Source organism: Eleutherodactylus coqui, chromosome 1, assembly GCF_035609145.1.
Source record: "Eleutherodactylus coqui strain aEleCoq1 chromosome 1, aEleCoq1.hap1, whole genome shotgun sequence".
Classification (NCBI taxonomy): Eukaryota; Metazoa; Chordata; class Amphibia; order Anura; family Eleutherodactylidae; genus Eleutherodactylus; species Eleutherodactylus coqui.
In genome coordinates this window covers 36,181,786-36,202,894 of record NC_089837.1, presented here as the reverse complement: position 1 = coordinate 36,202,894, position 21,109 = coordinate 36,181,786, and the positions used below count along the sequence as shown (strand labels likewise).

Below are 21,109 nucleotides of genomic sequence, written 5' to 3'. Positions count from 1 at the left end.
GCGGCGCCCCCAGGTGGTATTCCATTGTTTTCAGTGGAGCTGTGCTGCAATGTTAACGGCGTTATCTGCTTCTAGCAGTAGGGATCAGCTGATTGGTGGGGACCCTGAGTGGCGGACCCCCGCTGATCAACTACTGAATCCCCAGGATATGGTCGCCAATACTGGGAGTCCCAGACAACTCTTGTAATTCTATTAGTCATTGTGCTTACTAACGATTGGACCCCCACCAATCAAACACTGATGACTAACGCTCCAGTGCCGTGTGCCGATACCCCAGGGGAACGGGAAGAGGCCCATGAGGGTATTATGGGGCGAGTGTCCCCACCCACCCGCAGGTCTCCCCACCTGAACGCTGAGCATCATGGGAATCGCCGTCAGTCCAGGACTCTCCATGATGCTCTGAGTTCGGGTCAGGAGACCAGCAGTCAGGTGGGGGCGCTCTTCCTCATAAATGTGCCCACAATACACTTGTGCCAAAGGGTGATTTGGTGGCCTTGCAATTAGCCCAAAAGAGCCTTCTTCCCATTGTGGACGTCGCGGCTTGATCATGGTGATCTCTGCAGTTTTTTGTGCCTCCCTCATATGATCTGTCGCCATCGCTGTGGAGATCCATCCTTAATCCGTGCGGATTCTCTGAAAATCCACAGGAAATCCAGTGTGTGAGAACGTGACCCTACAGCGCAAACAGCGTCCTGCGCCGACTCTGACCGCCCACGGACTTCACGGGAGTAACAAAGTAAATAGTACTGCCACTGGATAAATATAAATAGTACCGCCTCTAGCTTGGATACAAGATGTGATACAGGGGTCATGGAGGCTCTAGTACCCTGTTGTACTGCCTCTAGCTTGGATACAAGATGTGATACAGGCAGGCATGGAGGCTCTAGTACCCTGTTGTACCGCCTCTAGCTTGGATACAAGATGTGATACGGGCAGTCATGGAGGCTCTAGTACCCTGTTGTACTCCCTCTAGCTTGGATACAAGATGTGATACAGGGGTCATGGAGGCTCTAGTACCCTGTTGTACTGCCTCTAGCTTGGATACAAGATGTGATACAGGGGTCATGGAGGCTCTAGTACCCTGTTGTACTGCCTCTAGCTTGGATACAAGGTGTGATACGGGCAGGCATGGAGGCTCTAGTACCCTGTTGTACCATCTCTAGCTTGGATACAAGGTGTGATATGGGCAGGCATGGAGGCTCTAGTACCCTGTTGTACCGCCTGTAGCTCAGATACAAGATGTGATACAGGTGGGCATGGAGGCTCTAGTACCCTGTTGTACCATCTCTAGCTTGGATACAAGGTGTGATATGGGCAGGCATGGAGGCTCTAGTACCCTGTTGTACTGCCTCTAGCTTGGATATAAGATGTGATACGGGGGGCATGGAGGCTCTAGTACCCTGTTGTACCGCCTCTAGCTTGGATACAAGATGTGATACAGCCAGGAATGGACGCTCTAGTACCCTGTTGTACTGCCTCTAGCTTGGATACAAGATGTGATACAGGTGGGCATGGAGGCTCTAGTACCTGTTGTACAGCCAATAGCTCGGATACAGGATGTGATACGAGGGGGCATTGCAGTTGATGGCGGCGCCCGTAAAGAGAAGATTAGAGGTACGTTTACACTGTGTCATTATCGCCAGAATGATGGCGGGAAACCTACAGGGAGGATCGGCTCATTAGTCGCGTTGTTTCAGCTCACTGAAAGGGAATGACCAGCCAGCGACTTCTCCAACTATCTGTCATTCATCGTGATCGGCTTTGGAAAGACTGTTGGGCGCCGATGTGCAGGTACCTTTATTCTATCTGTTCTTGGGAAAGCTGGGTGACAACCACTGGCTGCCAACAGTGACAAATCCCAAATGGCGCCCCTGGTGGGATCTGTAATGGCAGTCAGATTAGTTATTACCCAGCTTTACCAGGGACTAATAGTGCTATGGAGGAGCCACAGAGAACGAATGTGGACTGTATATCTAGTGAGTAGTAGAGATGTCCGTGTGCGGTCGGCGGCCCCGTCCGTGTGCGGTCGGCGGCCCCGTCCGTGTGCGGTCGGCGGCCCCGTCCGTGTGCGGTCGGCGGCCCCGTCCGTGTGCGGTCGGCGGCCCCGTCCGTGTGCGGTCGGCGGCCCCGTCCGTGTGCGGTCGGCGGCCCCGTCCGTGTGCGGTCGGCGGCCCCGTCCGTGTGCGGTCGGCGGCCCCGTCCGTGTGCGGTCGGCGGCCGCCGCCTTGGACCAATTGCTGCCCAGGAGAGGTAATACTGTACCATTGCTGTGAGCTGTTGGAGAGGTCAGTCTGTGGTCTGGTTTATAGCGGGTACTGTGGCATCATAGGACTTATTGTTCTCTGTTATCAGCCACTTTATGATGCATTGTATTTTGGAACTATTTCATCTGCATGAGATATTGAAGAATTGTTCTCTGTTATCAGCCACTTTCTGCACCCTTGTACTCTGGAAGAAGGTAATCTGCTGGAATATTCCCCCATTGTAATCTTAATCCCCCTTATTCTGCGATCAGTCAGGTGAGGGGTCCGCAGTCAGGTGAGGGTCCGGGGGGTCCGGTGTGATATCGCAGCAATAAAGGGATTACAGATCTGATGCTGGGCAAGGGTTTAAATCCATGATAACAAGGGAGCAGCACTCGCTGCCTGCCTGGCGCCGCAGTGTATTGGGGGGAGCCCTGGTGCCGCAGTGTATTGGGGGGGAGCCCTGGTGCCGCAGTGTATTGGGGGGGAGCCCTGGCGCCGCAATGTATTGGGGGGGAGCCCTGGTGCTGCAGTGTATTGGGGGGGGGGAGCCCTGGTGCTCTAGTGTATTGAGGGGGGAGCCCTGGCGCCGCAGTGTATTGGGGGGGGGGGAGCCCTGGCGCCACAGTGTATTGGGGGGAGGGGAGCCCTGGCGCCGCAGTGTATTGAGGGGGGGGAGCCCTGGCGCCGCAGTGTATTGGGGGGGGGGGAGCCCTGGCGCCGCAGTGTATTGGGGGGGGGGGAGCCATGGCGCCGCAGTGTATTGGGGGGGGGGGAGCCATGGCGCCGCAGTGTATTGGGGGGGGGGAGCCATGGCGCCGCAGTGTATTGGGGGGGGGGAGCCATGGCGCCGCAGTGTATTGGGGGGGGGGGGAGCCATGGCGCCGCAGTGTATTGGGGGGGGGGGAGCCATGGCGCCGCAGTGTATTGGGGGGGGGGAGCCATGGTGCCGCAGTGTATTGGGGGGGGGGAGCCCTGGCGCCGCAGTGTATTGGGGGGGGGGAGCCCTGGCGCCGCAGTGTATTGGGGGGGGGAAGGCCCTGGCGCCGCAGTGTATTGGGGGGGGGGGGAGAACTGGTGCCGCAGTGTATTGGGGGGGGGGGGCGACCGCCCTGGCGCCTGATGACGTAGTCTATATGGGAGCCTGGTGCCGTAGGTAGATTGGGGAGCCCGACGATATCTGTTCTTATTATTCAAGCCTGCTTGTTGATGGTTTCCACCTGAATGTATTTTTCTTTGTACTGTGAAGAGGTTTTGCACATTAACAGAAAGCGTTAATGATGTATTAGCTCTTCACTGACTATAGACACAGCGGTCATGGTGGGCGGGGCTTCCCGTCTAGCTGACACACGTGTGACACGGCAGAAGATCACGTCAGCTGAGTTGTGTGTAAAGCCTGGTGATGTACCTGCCGGCGCTCCTCGTAAACCCGTAATGAGTATTTACCCCCTGACTGTGACTAGTCAGCGCCGCTCGTTACTTTCTGGTCACGTTTCTCGTCCCGCTGACCTCAGATGTGTCTACAAAACAAGAAATGCAGAAGAGAAGGAACCGCAGGGCAGAGCGGAGATTCCTCAACTCTCCTTACTTCTCCACCACTTCTGGGTCTTCACTTCCCTCTCGATGACCTCTGACCTGACCGTAGAACCGCACGCCGCAGTATATACAAGGCGCCATTGTTCCTCTGGCTGTTCAACCGGTCCTCACCTATCTGTCCCTGGGAGAGCTGGGTGGCAGCCAGTATAGTCACCATTCAGTCCTGTTCGCATGGCAAACCCCGCGGTGGAAGTCGCAGCAAGAAAGTGAACCACTGATCCTAATAGTGCGCTGCGCCATAGTTTATATGGCACGCGGTTTTCTATGCACGGATTTGTCACTTTGGCCATCTTCAGTTTTCACAAGTGTCCAGCACCGCGGGCAGGAAGCAGGTTATCGCACAGACTTAAGAATTGCAAAAGTTGCAAAACTTGTCGCAGCGTCGCTCAAGTAGCTGGGGGGTGTAATAAGTGCCGCCACAAGGCTAGCCGTATCTAAAGATATGAAAATGTATCAACCTCGTGTGACGCAGTCATAAATACGTTATAGCACACCCCAGCATGGCCTCTGCAGGCACGGACTTTAAAAATTACTGACAGTGATAAATATCTATACCCGCCCCCCTCCTTTTACCCTACGCCCCTACCGCCACCCGTATTTGTACCTGCCGGGGAATTTTCTAGAGGTTAATAATCTTCTCTCTCCTGATATATATGATTTAGGAAATACTTGTGCTCGCCATAAAGTAACAGTTAGTGAGTATCTTTGCTTCAGTGTTCCTCTGTTATTCCTCTTGGAAATATAACCTTGTTGGAGGGGTCTGATACTGAAATTATACATGGACACTCCCACATGTAGCCTGATACATAATGCAGTTCTCCCATACAATGTAACAATGTCACCTTGTGGCCCTTCAGTGTTGGCAGATGACGTAACCCTGCCTGCAGTACAGCGGTACATATACTTGTCCTGCAGTTATGTCACACTATCCTTCCTTGCAAAATGTATAGTAGCAATTTCAGTGATAAATTGAAAAGTCAAAAAGTTCTTATCTCCCATATTTGGCATAGAATGACAGGCATGTTTCCTGTTTCAGCACGTCCTGGAATGTATATATTGTAACCCAGTCACAGACGTATGTTCCACCATCTGAAATGACTTATGGATCTTGCAGCACAAGAGAAATATTAAAGCTGCTCTGACACGAGAAACAAGTAAATAGACAATTTATAATCATTATAATACTGCCTCCTATGTACAAGAATATAACTACTAGAATACTGCCTCCTATGTACAAGAATATAACTACTATAATACTGCCCCCTATGTACAAGAATATAACTACTATAATACTGCCTCCTATGTACAAGAATATAACTACTAGAATACTGCTCCTATGTACAAGAATATAACTACTAGAATACTGCCCATATGTACAAGAATATAACTACTATAATACTGCCCCCTATGTACAAGAATATAACTACTATAATACTGCCCCCTATGTACAAGAATATAACTACTATAATACTGCTCCTATGTACAAGAATATAACTACTATAATACTACCCCCTATGTACAAGAATATAAATACTATAATACTGCCTCCTATGTACAAGAATATAACTACTGTAATACTGCCTCCTATGTACAAGAATATAAATACTATAATACTGCACCCTATGTACAAGAATATAACTACTATAATACTGCCCCCTATGTACAAGAAGATAACTACTATAATACTGCCCCCTATGTACAAGAAGATAACTACTATAATACTGCCTCCTATATACAAGAATATAACTACTATAATACTGTCCCCTATGTACAAGAATATAACTACTATAATACTGCCTCCTATGTACAAGAATATAACTACTATAATACTGCCCCATGTACAAGAATATAACTAATATAATACTGCTCCCTATGTACAAGAATATAACTACTATAATACTGCCCCCTATGTACAAGAATATAACTACTATAATACTGCCCCTATGTACAAAAATATAACTACTATAATACTGCTTCTATGTACAAGAACATAACTACTATAATACTGCTCCCTATGTACAAGAATATAACTACTATAATACTGCCCCCTATGTACAAGAATATAACTACTATAATACTGCTCCTATGTACAAGAATATAACTACTATAATACTGCCCCCCTATGTACAAGAATATAACTACTATAATACTGCTCCTATGTGCAAGAATATAACTACTATAATACTGCCCCCTATGTACAATAATATAACTACTATAATACTGCCCCCTATGTACAATAATATAACTACTATAATACTGCCTCCTATGTACAAGAATATAACTACTATAATACTGCCCCATGTACAAGAATATAACTACTATAATACTGCCCCCCTATGTACAAGAATATAACTACTATAATACTGCCCCCCAAGTATAAGAATATAACTACTATAATACTGCCCCCTATGTACAACAATATAACTACTATAATACTGCCTCTATGTACAAGAATATAACTACTATAATACTGCTCCCTATGTACAAGAATATAACTACTATAATACTGCCCCCTATGTACAAGAATATAACTACTATAATACTGCCTCCTATATACAAGAATATAACTACTATAATACTGTCCCCTATGTACAAGAATATAACTACTATAATACTGCCTCCTATGTACAAGAATATAACTACTATAATACTGCCCCATGTACAAGAATATAACTAATATAATACTGCTCCCTATGTACAAGAATATAACTACTATAATACTGCCCCCTATGTACAAGAATATGACTACTATAATACTGCCCTCTATGTACAAGAATATAACTACTATAATACTGCCCCTATGTACAAAAATATAACTACTATAATACTGCTTCTATGTACAAGAACATAACTACTATAATACTGCTCCCTATGTACAAGAATATAACTACTATAATACTGCCCCCTATGTACAAGAATATAACTACTATAATACTGCTCCTATGTACAAGAATATAACTACTATAATACTGCCCCCTATGTACAAGAATATAACTACTATAATACTGCTCCTATGTGCAAGAATATAACTACTATAATACTGCCCCCTATGTACAATAATATAACTACTATAATACTGCCCCCTATGTACAATAATATAACTACTATAATACTGCCTCCTATGTACAAGAATATAACTACTATAATACTGCCCCATGTACAAGAATATAACTACTATAATACTGCCTCCTATGTACAAGAATATAACTACTATAATACTGCCCCCCTATGTACAAGAATATAACTACTATAATACTGCCCCCCATGTATAAGAATATAACTACTATAATACTGCCCCCTATGTACAACAATATAACTACTATAATACTGCCTCTATGTACAAGAATATAACTACTATAATACTGCTCCCTATGTACAAGAATATAACTACTATAATACTGCCTCCTATGTACAAGAATATAACTACTATAATACTGACCCTATGTACAAGAATATAACTACTATAATTCTGCCCCCTATTGACAAGAATATAACTACTATAATACTGCCTCATATGTACAAGAATATAACTACTATAATACTGCCCCCATGTACAAGAATATAACTACTATAATACTGCCCCATATGTACAAGAATATAACTACTATAATACTGCCCCCCTATGTACAAGAATATAACTACTATAATACTGTCCCCTATATACAAGAATATAACTACTATAATACTGTCCCCTATGTACAAGAATATAACTACTATAATTCTGCCCCCTATGTACAAGAATATAACTACTATAATACTGCCCCCTATGTACAAGAATATAAATACTATAATACTGCCCTCTATGTACACAAATATAACTACTATAATACTGCTCCTATGTACAAGAATATAACTACTATAATACTGCCCCCTATGTACAAGAATATAACTACTATAATACTGCCCCCTATGTACAAGAATATAACTACTATAATACTGCCCCCTATGTACAAGAATATAACTACTATAATACTGCTCCTATGTACAAGATCATAACTACTATAATACTGCCCCATATGTACAAGAATATAACTACTATAATACTGCCTCCTATGTACAAGAATATAACTACTATAATACTGCCCCGATGTACAAGAATATAACTACTATAATACTGCCCTCCTATGTACAAGAATATAACTACTATAATACTGCCCCCTATGTACAAGAATATAACTACTATAATACTGCCTCCTTTGTACAAGAATATAACTACTATAATACTGCCTCCTATGTACAAGAATATAACTACTATAATACTGCCTCCTATGTACAAGAATATAACTACTATAATACTGCCCCCTATGTACAAGAATATAACTACTATAATACTGCCCTAGTTTGTCTCCTCGGTATGACTGTCAGGACATGTTGGAGATGAGCGGTTGGTATTTGGGGTCTTGCTCCTCTGTGTGGTCTATTTCTGTCTGACCCCATCGCTGCGGTTTACACTTGAACAAGCAGTGCTTTATCCAGGAGGGTGCGGAAGTGACTGGAGGCGGTTTTGCATTTAGAAGAGGGATAAGGGCTCATTAACATTCATAATAACATCAGGATATGAGCGTGGAGGGACGCCAGATATTATTTCCCTTCTTCCAAGTGTTTTCCTGCGTTCCGCTGTGACACATAATTACGGGGTTATTTATTATGACTATTATGTAGCGTACATCACTAGGTTTATTCCGGGATGTAACAGAAATGTGGGGTTATAAAAAGCGCGGTCACACCTTCTCTGTAGCAGGTAATACCAGGATGGAGTCCACAGGTGAATCGTGCGGGCGCTGCACGCTTATTCATCGCACATGGTTTGTCCTGGAGAGCTCGTCACTATGGTTTATGGCTGCAGGATGTAGATTGGACGTGTGCTGTGGAGCTGCTTTTTGTAGAACTTTCTATAGTACTTATAACTCTGTTGTTCCTCCTGAAAATGTATGAATAAATTGACAACTGAGCGGGTCCATTGCCACTGGCAGTATTGGCGTGTGTGTTGATGCACCACTTTGAGATTGGGAGTAATATGACTAAATTGATCGCTTGGTTTTATTTCCAATAGGAATAACAGAGGAACGATAGTGACGTTTCAGTATTTTAAAGGAAAGTTGGGGCCCGATTTTTTTTCTTTTTTTGATGAACTCTGCTGGAGGAAGATGTGCCAAGTGTATTAAAGGGGTTGCACCAGAATATCGAGTTATTTCCTATACCCAGTATAGGGGATAACTTGCTGATTGGTGGGGGGTTTCATCGCTGATCTCGAGAAGAGGACTCTCGTGTCCTGCTGTAAGTCACTGTGGACGGCGCTTCTTCCCTTGCAGTGTCATCACCGTGAATGCTGCGCCAGCCAATCACGCGCCGTCAGCACTCCATTCATTTCACTGGGGCGGAGCGGGTGCTACGGGTTTCTCCACTGCCCCATTGAAAGTGAACCAATCGCTAGAGCTTTTACACGACCAGTTCTGTGACCCTGGAGTGAGAGGGATAGGGGTCATTGGACCCTCGTTCTTGAGATCTACGAGGGTCTCTGTGGTAAAGCCCCAACTGCTCAGTTATTTCCTATCTTGTTGATGGGGGATGACCTGCATCCCCTTTAACCCCTTAAGGACCAGGTTATTTTGTACCTTAAGGACCAGACACTTTTTAGGGATTTTACCCATGTGGCGATTTTACTGCTCCATTTTTTTTCCTTTAGCTACCAAAATTATTTTTGCTGCGTTTTTTTTTTCCGTGACATATTGGACTATTTTTTTAATATCTTTTTCACTGACTTTTTTTTCCGTTTTTTAGTTTTATTGGGGGTAAAATGCTAAAAAAAAATGATTTTTTTAACATTTATAGTTTTTTTAAAAATTATTTTTATATTTACACTAAAATAAAGTATGGGAATGGGTTCCTCTATTTATTTCGGACGTTTTGATATATAGTATGTATGGTTTTGGTTTACAGGGCACATACGGCGACCGTTTTTGTTGGCGTCTGCTCTGTGTTGTTCTCTTTCTTTTGTATGTATTGTTGTTTTATTCTGTTGTTTTGTTTTACTTATTTATGTAGTTGTGTTTTTTACTATCTGTGTCCCCCATGACGTCATATAAGACCTCTGGGGGACACTCACTTTTTTTTTTCTTTATTTGACACTTTCCCACTGTAGCTGGGGCGTCCATAGGAGCCCTAGTTACAGGGGAAAGCAACCCTTGTGGTGACATTAGTCACCTGCAGAGCTGCCAGGGTCTAAGTCTGACCCTCCAGCTCTGCAGTAGCAGGGAATCCCGGGAGGTCACATGACCCCCCGAGGCTCCCGTAGTGAAAGAACTTCTTACTTTCACTTTGCCCCGACAGTGCTCATTGAGCACTGTACATCGGGGAAGCAGAAGGCAGGAAGGGTTAAAAACCCCTCCTGCCCTTCTGCTCCAGGGTATCAGCTGTCACTAACAGCTGATAACCTGTTCCTGCCTGACTGATTGCAGAGGCAGGAGACTTAGAGCACCGCCGTATTTTTACGATCGGTGGTCCTCAAAGCCCAGCACCAGCCGCCGTATATATACAGTGGCTGGTCCTTAATGGGTTAAGAAGCACATGCCTCTTAGTATATGTTGGTGCGTGTGTGTGCTGGAAGTAGGCGTCCTCAGCAGCTGTGAGCTCACATAGATCTCCGGTATATGTCCTGCCTATAGTGGAACCTCCTGGTGCCACGCGCCCCTCATACTTAAAAAGTGCCAGCCGAGGCTGAAAAGTTTTAAAGCAGAATTTTATTTTTTTTTACCCCAGAGAGGCACAAACCAAAGTTTGCAATATTTGTATGACTACGTTTTCGTTTTTCCTGTTTTGTTACTTTGGATAGTTCTACAGTCATTTCCCCCTGGCTGATAACAGGGAACAGTAGAATGAATGTATGCCAGTGTCCCTTGAAGAGCAGGTGATGTTGCAGCAGTAAGTCTCCCATCAGCAGTGATTATTACAAGCCTCGTCCGCTTCCCTCGCTGGCGACTCTTGTGTGTGTTCAGGGTAGATCCGGTAACCCAACGCTGGCAGCGACAGCCGACGGCTCGCTCATCCGCCTCCAGCTATGGTTAATTGGAAATCAATTGCAGGCTTTCTGCTGATTCTTCAGGCGTGTTGGGTCAGTCCGAGCGTCCTCGCCAGGAGAGAGCGTTCTGGAAGTGGTTCTCGATGACCGGTGAAGACCGGAGGAGATCTTCTACTTGTTCAAAACATCAAATGAGCGATAATGGTTCAGTCTAAACGTGGCCAACGGTAATAGTTCACTTTTCATTGTCCTTTATTTCACGCAGACATAAAAATCATCGTTGGCTCCATTACGTATTGTTTGTGTTAACCCCTTAAGGACCAAACTTTGTAAATGCATGGCCCTTGATCCTGGGCTTTAAGCCCGCCCGATGGCAGAAATACTGCACAGGATTAAAGCCTCTGCTGCTGCAATCAAGCACGAGCAGGTCGGGACCTCAGCGTTTAGCCAGAGCTGAGAAGCTCCCCCCCTCCTTTCCCGGATACATGGCGCTCAATGAGTACTATGTACTAAAAAGTGCAAGCAGAAGGGTTTCTTCCACTACATGAGCCGGCGATCACGTGAACACCGGGATTCCCTGGCACAGCAGAGCTGTAGGGTCCTAGCAGACCCAGATCAGCTCTGTTGTTGTCCCTACAAAGGGGATGTTTCCTTGTAATTGGGGCTCCTATAGATGCGGTTCCTATCGATGCTCCAGCTACAGGGAAAAAGTATGTAGTGAAAAAAAGACAATGTAAATGACCCCCAGAGGTCTTATATGACATCATGGGGGTCATACATGGTAGAAAAAATAGTTGCAGGAATAAGTTTTAAAAAAAAAACAAAAAACTCCAGAATAAAAAACAAATACATTCATAAAAAAGAAAATGACCCAAAGCCAACTAAAATTGTACATATTACATATCAAAACGTCGACACAAATGAGAAGCCCATTTCCAAACTTTATTTTAGCATAAATAAAAATAATTGTCCAGCCGTTTTTGGTCATATACCGCCGTGTAGAGACCCTGCTGAACACGACCTGCCCGTAGACCCAACACCTCGCACATACGGCGGGCGGTAGTAGCAGTAATTGGAAGCGATGAGTCATGGAGGAAACGATTCCTGGAACTGCTGCTCATTTCCATGGAAGACAACAAATCTCTACCGGCTTCTCTTAAAGGGGATGTCCGCCCTTCTCTCTCTTATAAACTACAGCAGATGGATATACAATTCTGTGCGGATTCCTTGATACATCTTAACAGAGCAGGAAATGGAATCGCTAGCGCAGAGGTGAGTTAGGTTCTGTAGCGGCCTAGCCCAGTGTTACACTGTTTCTACAGCTTCCATAAACAGCACAGCTCACTGTGCTACATTGTTTCCGTAGGTCCCGACCACCCCTGGCACTCTTGTTGTTCGTGTAGTACAGTCCTCGCTGGTAGGATGGGGCTGGTTCCCCGCTGCTTCCCTCAGACTTCACGCTGGTTAATAGTGTCTTACACAATCTTCATTCTGCATCTGGGAGCGTAATGGGACGTGACAGAAGATGATGGAGAGCAGCAGCCAATTAATCCTGTCTTCAGGGCCTCTCCGCCTGCTCATCCTGATGAACTAATGTCGTTCTGCCTTCAGCCGACCGTGGAGTGAGCGCTGCTTGACTTCTTACAGTCGGAGGAGCCCTGCGGAAGTCCTTCCCTTTGTGCAGAATGGCAACAAAATCGTGTACTTCCCTTTAAGTTAGAGGGCTTTTCCATAAAGCTTAATCACTGCGTAAATGACAAGTTCAACAACTTTCTTATACTCTGTGTTTCAGTTTCCTTACCGTTTTCATCACCTCTGTTTGCTGTCGGTGAATGAGAACACTCTAGCTTATATTCAAAGGCAGCCGAGAAGTGGGTACAATTGCATCCAGTCTAGACAATGCTCTGTGAGCTCACTAACTTGTACTCCAGACTGATACATTGTACATAGCTTATCCTGCTATCAGCTGAGAAGTGGATACCATTGCATCCAGTCTAGACAATGCTCTGTGAGCCAATGGCCCAGACTCCAGACTGATACATTGTACATAGCTTATCCTGCTGTCAGCTGAAAAGCGGATATAACTGTATCCAGTCTAGACAATGCTCTGTGAGCTCAACAGCCTGATACATTTATACATATATCGTCCTGTTCTCAGCTTAGAAGTGAATACATTTATAGTCCAGTGTAGACAATGCTTTATGAGCTCAATAGCCTGGACTCCAGACTGATACTCTACATAGCTCATCCTGCTGTCAGCAGAGAAGTGGATGCAATTGCATCCAGTCTAGACAATGCTCTGTGAGCTCAATAGCCCAGACTCAAGATTGATACATTTGTACATAGTTAGACCTATTCTTAGCTGAGAAGTGGATCTAGTTGTATCCAGTGTACACAATGCTCTGTGAGCTAAGCACAGAAGCAGCAGCTGCACAAATCTTTGTGGTGGTTTGCTGCAGTGTGTCAGTCTGAAGTCCCGGAAGTTTAGCATATCTTTGTGTAAGCATATTGCATCATGTTTGTAGTCGTAAGCCCAGATGGTGAATGGACTAAGTGTGGCGGATCTCCTGTCAACCTGTACTGTCGCTACCAGCGGGGGGCGCTGTGCCCATCAGGCTCTTGTAAATTCTGAGGACTGAACCTTGATCTCGCTGTAGAGCTACTGTAGGTGTTACACCCCTGGAAACCTTGCAGCGTGTTATTGACGGCACCGCTGACTTCCTGTTGGCTTGTTGTCCTTTCTAGGATTTCAGGTGTTGGCGTGTTTGACATGGTGTGCCAACGTGGGAGTAGATAATCTCATAAGGCACACAGCACTCTGATAACCAAGCCATTTCTAATACATTGCTGGCACCATGCACCACAGAAAGTGGGCAACCATGTCAGATCGCTGGCATCTCCGTCAGTAGTGATCACTCATGCCTGCTGTTGACTACGGTCAGCAGTGACTGCAGCATCTGTGGGGTTAAACGTTGTATAGGAGTGATTAGATGCGCAAGTCCTCATCTTTTCAGGGGGGAAAACCCCTATATGTGATAACCAGAGACCAAATATGCTCTCTGATTGATGAGGGGTTGATAAGATGAACAAAAATTCATGTCACCCCCTCCGATTTACAGAAGAATCAAGGTATGGTCCCACGTAGCGGAAAATGCTGTGGAATGCAACATTCGCACGGAATCCCACATCAAAACCGCAACGGCAAACTTTTCAAAATCTGCGCTATTTTGGCTTGGCTTTAGTTGCCGATCCGCAGGTTTACTGCAGACGGTCTGGGCAGGTCACTGTGGTATCAGTCACTTGTACGTGCCCGTATCACCCACCGCCCTGGTGCTCGCTGACAACAGTTTGATGTAATAAGCTCCAGATATAGGACGCCCGGCGCGCTCGCATCCTGAAGAGGGACGGGGCCCGCGGCGGATTCGTAGCAGCTCAGGCAAAAAAGCATCTGACTGACCCCAAAATGTCAGAGCGATGTGGGCTGAGGAGGAACTCGCGAGACGCAGCGGCTGAAGATTGAGCTTTGTCATAGGAAGACAAATCCCAGAAAAGACGGGGAAAATTAAATCTATCAGCGTGAGCCGTCATCTGTGAGACACGCAACATGACAAATCTTATGGCGACACAATGTGACGAGCCCTCCAGCTGTGTGAGCAGGACCGCAGTGTTCAGCCCCAGCAAGGGCAGAAGGAGCCCGGCTGACTCTTCTCCACTCACCGATGGCAGATTTCGGCTACCGTATTGGTGTAAATGCTAAAAATGAGCATCGTTGGCGCCATCGCCCGTTAAAGTCTTGAGTGTGTAAGAAAAAAAAAATTGAACTTTTTTTTCCACACACGAAAAACGGATGGAACGCGGATTTAAAAACCTGCGCCTACGCAGTAAAAACTGCATTTTTTTTACAAACGGAAATTGCATACGCCCGCGCGGATGATCCCTTAAAGAATATTTTCACATCGTCCTCTTCAAGTTGTCAGTGTCTTTAGTTGTTTGGCTTTTGGGAAAGGGGAGGGACAGCCAATATGGCTGCCTTTATAGCTTCTATAGAGATGGTCATTGACAACTCCGGGATTAAAACCGTGTCCAATGCAACTAAAAAATATATCATTTGGCTCTTAAAGGGCCCCTCCAGTGATTAGATTTTTTTTTTTTTTTATTCATCGCTGTGTAGCTATCGCCCCCCCCCCCCCTCGTATATATAGTGTTACTTCGGTTAGCTATTTCTTTCTGTCTGAAACTCCTGGCCTCTTTTTCCTGCGGGTTATGGTTTCATTTTCTAGTCATATTCTCGGTCTGTGTGATGCTGTTGCATGGATCTATCACAGAAGCTGCCTAGAGGAGGACATACACTCCTCACACACTATCACAGTTACTGATGATGATCACGCAGTTATAATAGAGGAGATCACAGCTCATCCTCCTGACTGTATAGTTATGGACTATGGCTTATTTAGGTGAATAAAGAAGGAAATGATCATTAAACTTTTCCCCCCCCAGCAGGCAGAAATGGTAAAGCCTCAGCTAATGTTATGCTGATGCATCATGGGATTGATGTGAAATTGAAAGTAAAAAAACAAACTCACTTTCAAGATGGTGGCTGTTAAGTATCAGACAGGGGGCTACACAGCATGGAAGTGGCTGGAATACACAGACGAGACCTCCAGAATGTGACGGGGAAATCAGGTGAAGGGGCAAGAATGGGAAAATGTGTTTTTGTGTTTTTGTTTTTTGCCGGAGTGGACCTCTACATTTCTAGACTTGAGAGACCTTTGTAGAACCCAGTGGTCGGGCAAGAGCTTTCCTAGAAACGTTTGGGTGTTCATCTAATAGCCGTTCTCTCCCGGCTCCCCCAGGACGTTTAGCCAAATGTGTTTAGGGAGGTAAGCTGCAGTCTGGTAGCGACTTGCCTCCTGGGTAGCAAAAAGGATAAGGTGCTGAAAATTTCCTGGTGGGTTGGGACTTGCAGCTCTGACATTTGTCATGCTGAAGCTCGTTGTAACTGCTGGACTCGCTAGTGCTGCAGCGCCCCTACATGATGATTCTCTAACGCTGTCTGATTTTCTTGCAGAATTGGACCTTCACACAAAATGTGTCGTCGATGCGGAGAAAGATCAAATCATCCTTTACCCCTCCAACAGCAACCTATCCAAAGGGGATGCCAGGTAGGTGATCTGCCGCCTGTCCGCTATCGGGGGGTCATGTAATGTTCTAATTGACTCTGTGTTTCAGTTCCTCACCATTTGCAAGATCTCTGCTTGCTGTCATTTTGTTTCTGGCCAGAGTCTAAGAACTGGTCCCTCTCACACAGCTGAGTGGTTGTTACAGTGCAGCAGTATAGGCAGTCCTATGCGCTGCTGTGTGACGCTCATGATCTCTTGGACTGATGTACTGATACATAGTAACAAGACCCTCAGCTCTGTGTTCTGGACCTTTGGGGCTATGTTCACACAGGGGGGATTTGCCACAGATTTTCTGTGCAAATCTTCCACGCATTAACTTTTCCCCTCGTCATCCTGACAGCATACACATGGAGGATGTCCACTGGACCCCTGTTGGGACAGGAAGCGGAAAAACATACAAAAGGCACCTCCCGCCACCAGCTCACCAGTGTCTTCCTGTCCCTACAGGACAGTCCAAGCGGAAGCCTCCAGGTGTATGCTGGAGGCAAGAAGAAAGAAGAAAATTCCTATGCAGCCTGTCCGCCCGTGGGGGGACGACTCTCTGGTCGGGCTGGCAGAGCTTGCGCGGGTGAGACCCTACGTGGGGACCCTCACCCGCAGGATCCAAAACCAGCACCACGTTCCCTGCGGGGAACCCTTCCCTAGCGCGCTGCCCAGTGGGGTTGTCGCACTGGGAAGATACAGCCCGTACCTGCAGGGCTTGGAAGCCTCCTCCGGATCAGGCACCCGCTCTGGACGTCGGCCCGGGACCCTGGCTTCCAGCGATCCTCTGTCGGCGTGAGCAGGTATGCCAGCGAGGGGGGGGGGGGGGGTAGAGCGCGCGGCGCGGGCGGCGGCTGCGCTCGATCCGACGTCCCCGGACATCTATGCGCCCTCCTCAGAGCCCGACGCAGAGTGTATCCCCCGGGTCCGGCGCGGCGGCATGACGTCAGCACGGCCGCGTCACGGGGGGGCGGGGCCTCGAGGAAAAAGGCGCCAAATTTGAAAAAAAAAAAAAAAAAAAAAAAAAAGGAAGAAAAGGAGAAAGCAGGATTCCCCACATGTCTTCGGTCTGCACCTAAGTAAAGATGTCGGCCAGAGAGGACACGGAGAGCAACCCGCTGGTGAGTAAACCTCCGGGGGCTCACACCAGGGGTAACGAAGGGTCAGGTGCTGGAAAACCCCCCCCTTTTTTTCTGCTGTCTCCGTCTCTTAGGACAGAGAAGCACAAAAGAGCAGAGAGGCCAAGAAGCGCGTGCGCAAGTGCCCAGTCTGCCTGCGGCGACTGGACGAGGGACACACCAAACCCTTATGCGCAGCCTGCACAGAGAAGGTGGTCCGGGAGGAAGGCCCCTCGGGCATATCCGACATCCGAGCTATGATCCGCGAGGAGATCGAGGCCTCTCTCTCGTCTCTTTCCGTTCCGCCCCCCACGAAAAGGGTAAGGCGGTCACGGATTGAAGAATCAGACTCGGAGGAAGGGTTCTTAGAGGATTCCCCCTCAGAATCCATACCGCCCATGGAAGAAACGAGGAAGTACTTCTTCGCATCGGCGGATCTGGGGCAGCTACTAACAGCGGTCCGTCACACCATGCAGGTGGAGGAACAGGCACCACAGCAGCCATCCCTCCAGGATACCCTGTTCCGGGGACTCATACCTCAGCCCAAACCATCATTCCCGGTCAACGATATCCTAAAACAGCTCATCTTGACCGAGTGGAAACAGGCAGAACGCAAGTTTTTCCTGTCTAGGGAGTTTAGAGAGCGTATGGTCTTCACCCCGGAAGACATTGAATTCTTGGACACCGTCCCGAAGGTGGATTTGGCGGTCGCCAGGGTCTCGAAGAAGGCTGCCCTCCCCTTTGAGGACATCTCCCAGTTGCGGGACCCACTGGATTCACGAGTGGATGCGGCAATGAAGAAGGCCTGGGAGTCGGCGGCCCTCACCATGAAGACCAACATTACGGCCACGTCGGTAGCGAGATCCATGACGGTCTGGCTAGACCAACTCCAGGCCCTGGTCTCGCAAAGGGGTTCGAGGGAAGATATCGCCAACTGCCTTCCCCTCCTCCAACAGGCCACCGGCTTCCTGGCGGACGCCTCGATGGAGTCAGTAAGGTTCGGGGCCCGGTCAGCGGCACTTTCGAACACCGCCAGGAGGGCCGTCTGGGTAAAAGCCTGGACAGGGGACAATGCCTCCAAGAACAGGCTTTGCTCTTTGCCCTTCCAGGGACATCGCATCTTCGGACCTTCCCTGGATACACTCCTGGAGAAGGCCTCAGACAAAAGTCAGGGGCTACCAGCAGACAGACCCGTCAAGCGGCCTTCCTCCTCCTACCCTCCTCCCTTTGTCCCCCCGAGAACATACAGGGGGAAGGGGAAAACCGGACGCTGGTCTTACCCCAAAGGCGGAAAGGGTGAGAATCCGCCCATCGGGATCCGGCAGGTGGGGGGCAGACTTAGGGGGTTCGCCAATAGATGGAGCGAAATAACCTCCAATCCCTGGGCCCTTCGCCTGGTCTCAGAGGGCTATACAATTGAGCTTTCCGCCCCCCCTCCCCGGAGGTTCGTGGTTACCCCCTGCCAGTCACCCGCGTCGGCCCGGGCCCTCCAGTCGGGGGTACGGGACCTGCTATCCCTGGGGGCCATTATCCCAGTTCCCGTAGAGGAACGGTTCAAAGGCTGCTACTCCCCCTTGTTTCTTATTAAGAAGCCTAACGGGGCCTACAGAGTTATAATCAACCTGAAATACCTGAATAAATCTATAACATACCGAAGATTTAAAATGGAATCAGTAAGATCAGCGATCCCCCTAATCACACGAGATAGCGTCATGGCCACGGTGGACTTAAAAGACGCCTATTATCATATTCCGATACACTCAGACTCCCAACAGTTTCTTCGATTCGCCCTGATGATGGAAGGGTCAGTCTCACATTACCAATTCGCATGCCTGCCGTTCGGGATTTCCTCCGCACCTCGGGTATTCTCCAAACTAGTATTGGAGATGGTAGCAGCACTAAGGACGGACAAAGTACTAATTGTCCCATACCTCGACGATTTCCTGCTTATAGCAGGATCACCCTCGGAACTCCAGCACCGGGTCAACCTCACCCTCCGCCTGTTCGAGTCGCTAGGTTGGATCATTAACTTCGACAAATCCAATCTTCAGCCCGAACAAAGCAAAAAGTTCCTAGGGGTTATCCTGGACTCACACCACCAGTGCTCTTCCCTCCCGCTAGAAAAGCAAAAAACGATCCAAGACGAAAGCCGGGCACTTTCGTTAGCCTCCCAGGTTTCCCTTAGGAGAGGCATGAGGGTCCTCGGTCTCATGACAGCCTGTATTGGAGTAGTCCCGTGGGCCCAGTTACATGGTAGAACTCTCCAGGACTTTATCCTGAGCAACTGGGACAAATCTCCAGCTTCCCTGGATCAGGAAGTCACCCTCACTCACAAAGTAAGGTCCTCCTTGGGGTGGTGGACGTCTATCCCCAACCTCGCCAGGTCCACAAGTTGGGACCCGGCATCCCCAGTATCCATCTTCACTGACGCGAGCGCAACTGGCTGGGGGGCCCACTTAGGCTGTCGCTATGTCCAGGGGGTCTGGAACCAGAAAGAGGCCACTCAATCCTCCAATTACAAGGAGCTTTGCGCGGTCTGGAGGGCCATCCGTGACCTCGAGACAGAGATCGGGGGTAGACCCATTAAAATATTCTCGGATAACATAACAACTGTGTCCCTCATTCGCCACCAGGGATCCACGCGGAACCCCCGACTACAAGACCTGGCGGCGAAAGTGCTCGGGTGGATAGAGCAGCGGATGCCTTCCGTTTCAGCGTTCCACGTAAGGGGCCCAGAGAACGCCATGGCAGACTACCTCAGCCGCAGGAGGATAGACCCTGGGGAGTGGGCACTACATCCAGAGGCATTCCAACTGATTACAGAAAGATGGGGGACTCCAAAGGTGGATTTGTTTGCCTCTCGGGAGAACAACAAGTGTCCCCGGTTCTTTTCCAGGGGGGCAGACGGGGGCTCCCTGGGAATAGACGCACTATCCCAAGCATGGGAATGGGACCTGACATACGCCTTCCCACCTATTCCCCTGATCCCTCGGGTTCTAAAGAAGATCCAGGGGTCCCCGGGCTCCGTTATCCTGGTAGCCCCATTCTGGCCCAAGAGACCTTGGTTCCCGCTCCTGGCCGCTCTATCAACACAGGAGCCCCTACATCTGCCGTGGAGAGACGACCTCCTACAACAGGGTCCCCTGATTTGCCCAAAAACCCGACAGTTCAGACTAGCGGCCTGGAAGCTGTGCGGGTAAAATATCTGAACCAGGGCCTATCAGGGAGGGTGACCACCACCTTATGTGAGAGTCTCAAAGAGTCCACCAGGAACATATACACCAGGGTGTGGGACACCTTCTCTAGGTGGTTGGGGCACAGTATTCACGACCTCCAACAACCAGACATTAATAAGATTCTAGAGCTCCTTCAGGATGGACTGGACATGGGCCTAAAACCTGGTACCCTTAAGGTCCAGGTGGCCGCCCTAGGAGCCTTCTTTGACTTCCCGTTAGCCGACCATAGGCTAGTCAAAAAATACCTTAAAGGAGCAGTTAGACTTCACCCCTTTATAAGAAGAACCATGCCCCCATGGGACCTGAATCTTGTTTTACAGGCCCTTTGCGCACATCCCTTCGAGCCCCTGGAAGAACTCTCAGTTAAGACCCTCTCATATAAGGTTGCCTTCCTAGTGGCCATTACATCCGCCAGGCGGATCGGGGAAATCCAAGCTCTCTCTATAAAAACTCCATATATGACCATCTTCCCGGACAAGATAGAGTTTAGACCCGACCCCTTCTTTCAACCGAAAGTCCTTACGGACTTTCACAGAGAGCAAAAAATAGTACTTCCCTCCTTCTGCCAGGAACCCCGGAACACTACGGAACAGAGGTTCCATAACCTAGACGTGAGACGAGCAGTTCTGAAGTACTTAGAGGTCTCACATACCTTTAGGAAGTCTAATAACCTCTTCATTCAATTTCAGGGTCCACGCAGAGGAGGGGCCGCTACTAAGGACTCCCTAGCGCGGTG

The 21,109-nt window shown here is 48.0% G+C and overlaps 1 protein-coding gene across 3 annotated transcripts in view; it reads left to right on the top strand.

The window, feature by feature from the left end:
* The window catches only part of KIF13B (kinesin family member 13B), a 206,348-nt gene that overhangs the window by 6,257 nt on the left and 178,982 nt on the right, over window positions 1–21,109 (top strand). For all 3 annotated transcript variants that reach the window (XM_066594892.1, XM_066594888.1, XM_066594894.1), the window contains exon 2: window positions 15,926–16,019. In XM_066594892.1, coding sequence (XP_066450989.1) covers window positions 15,926–16,019 — 94 coding nt within the window. The remainder of the gene's footprint in view (window positions 1–15,925; window positions 16,020–21,109) is intronic.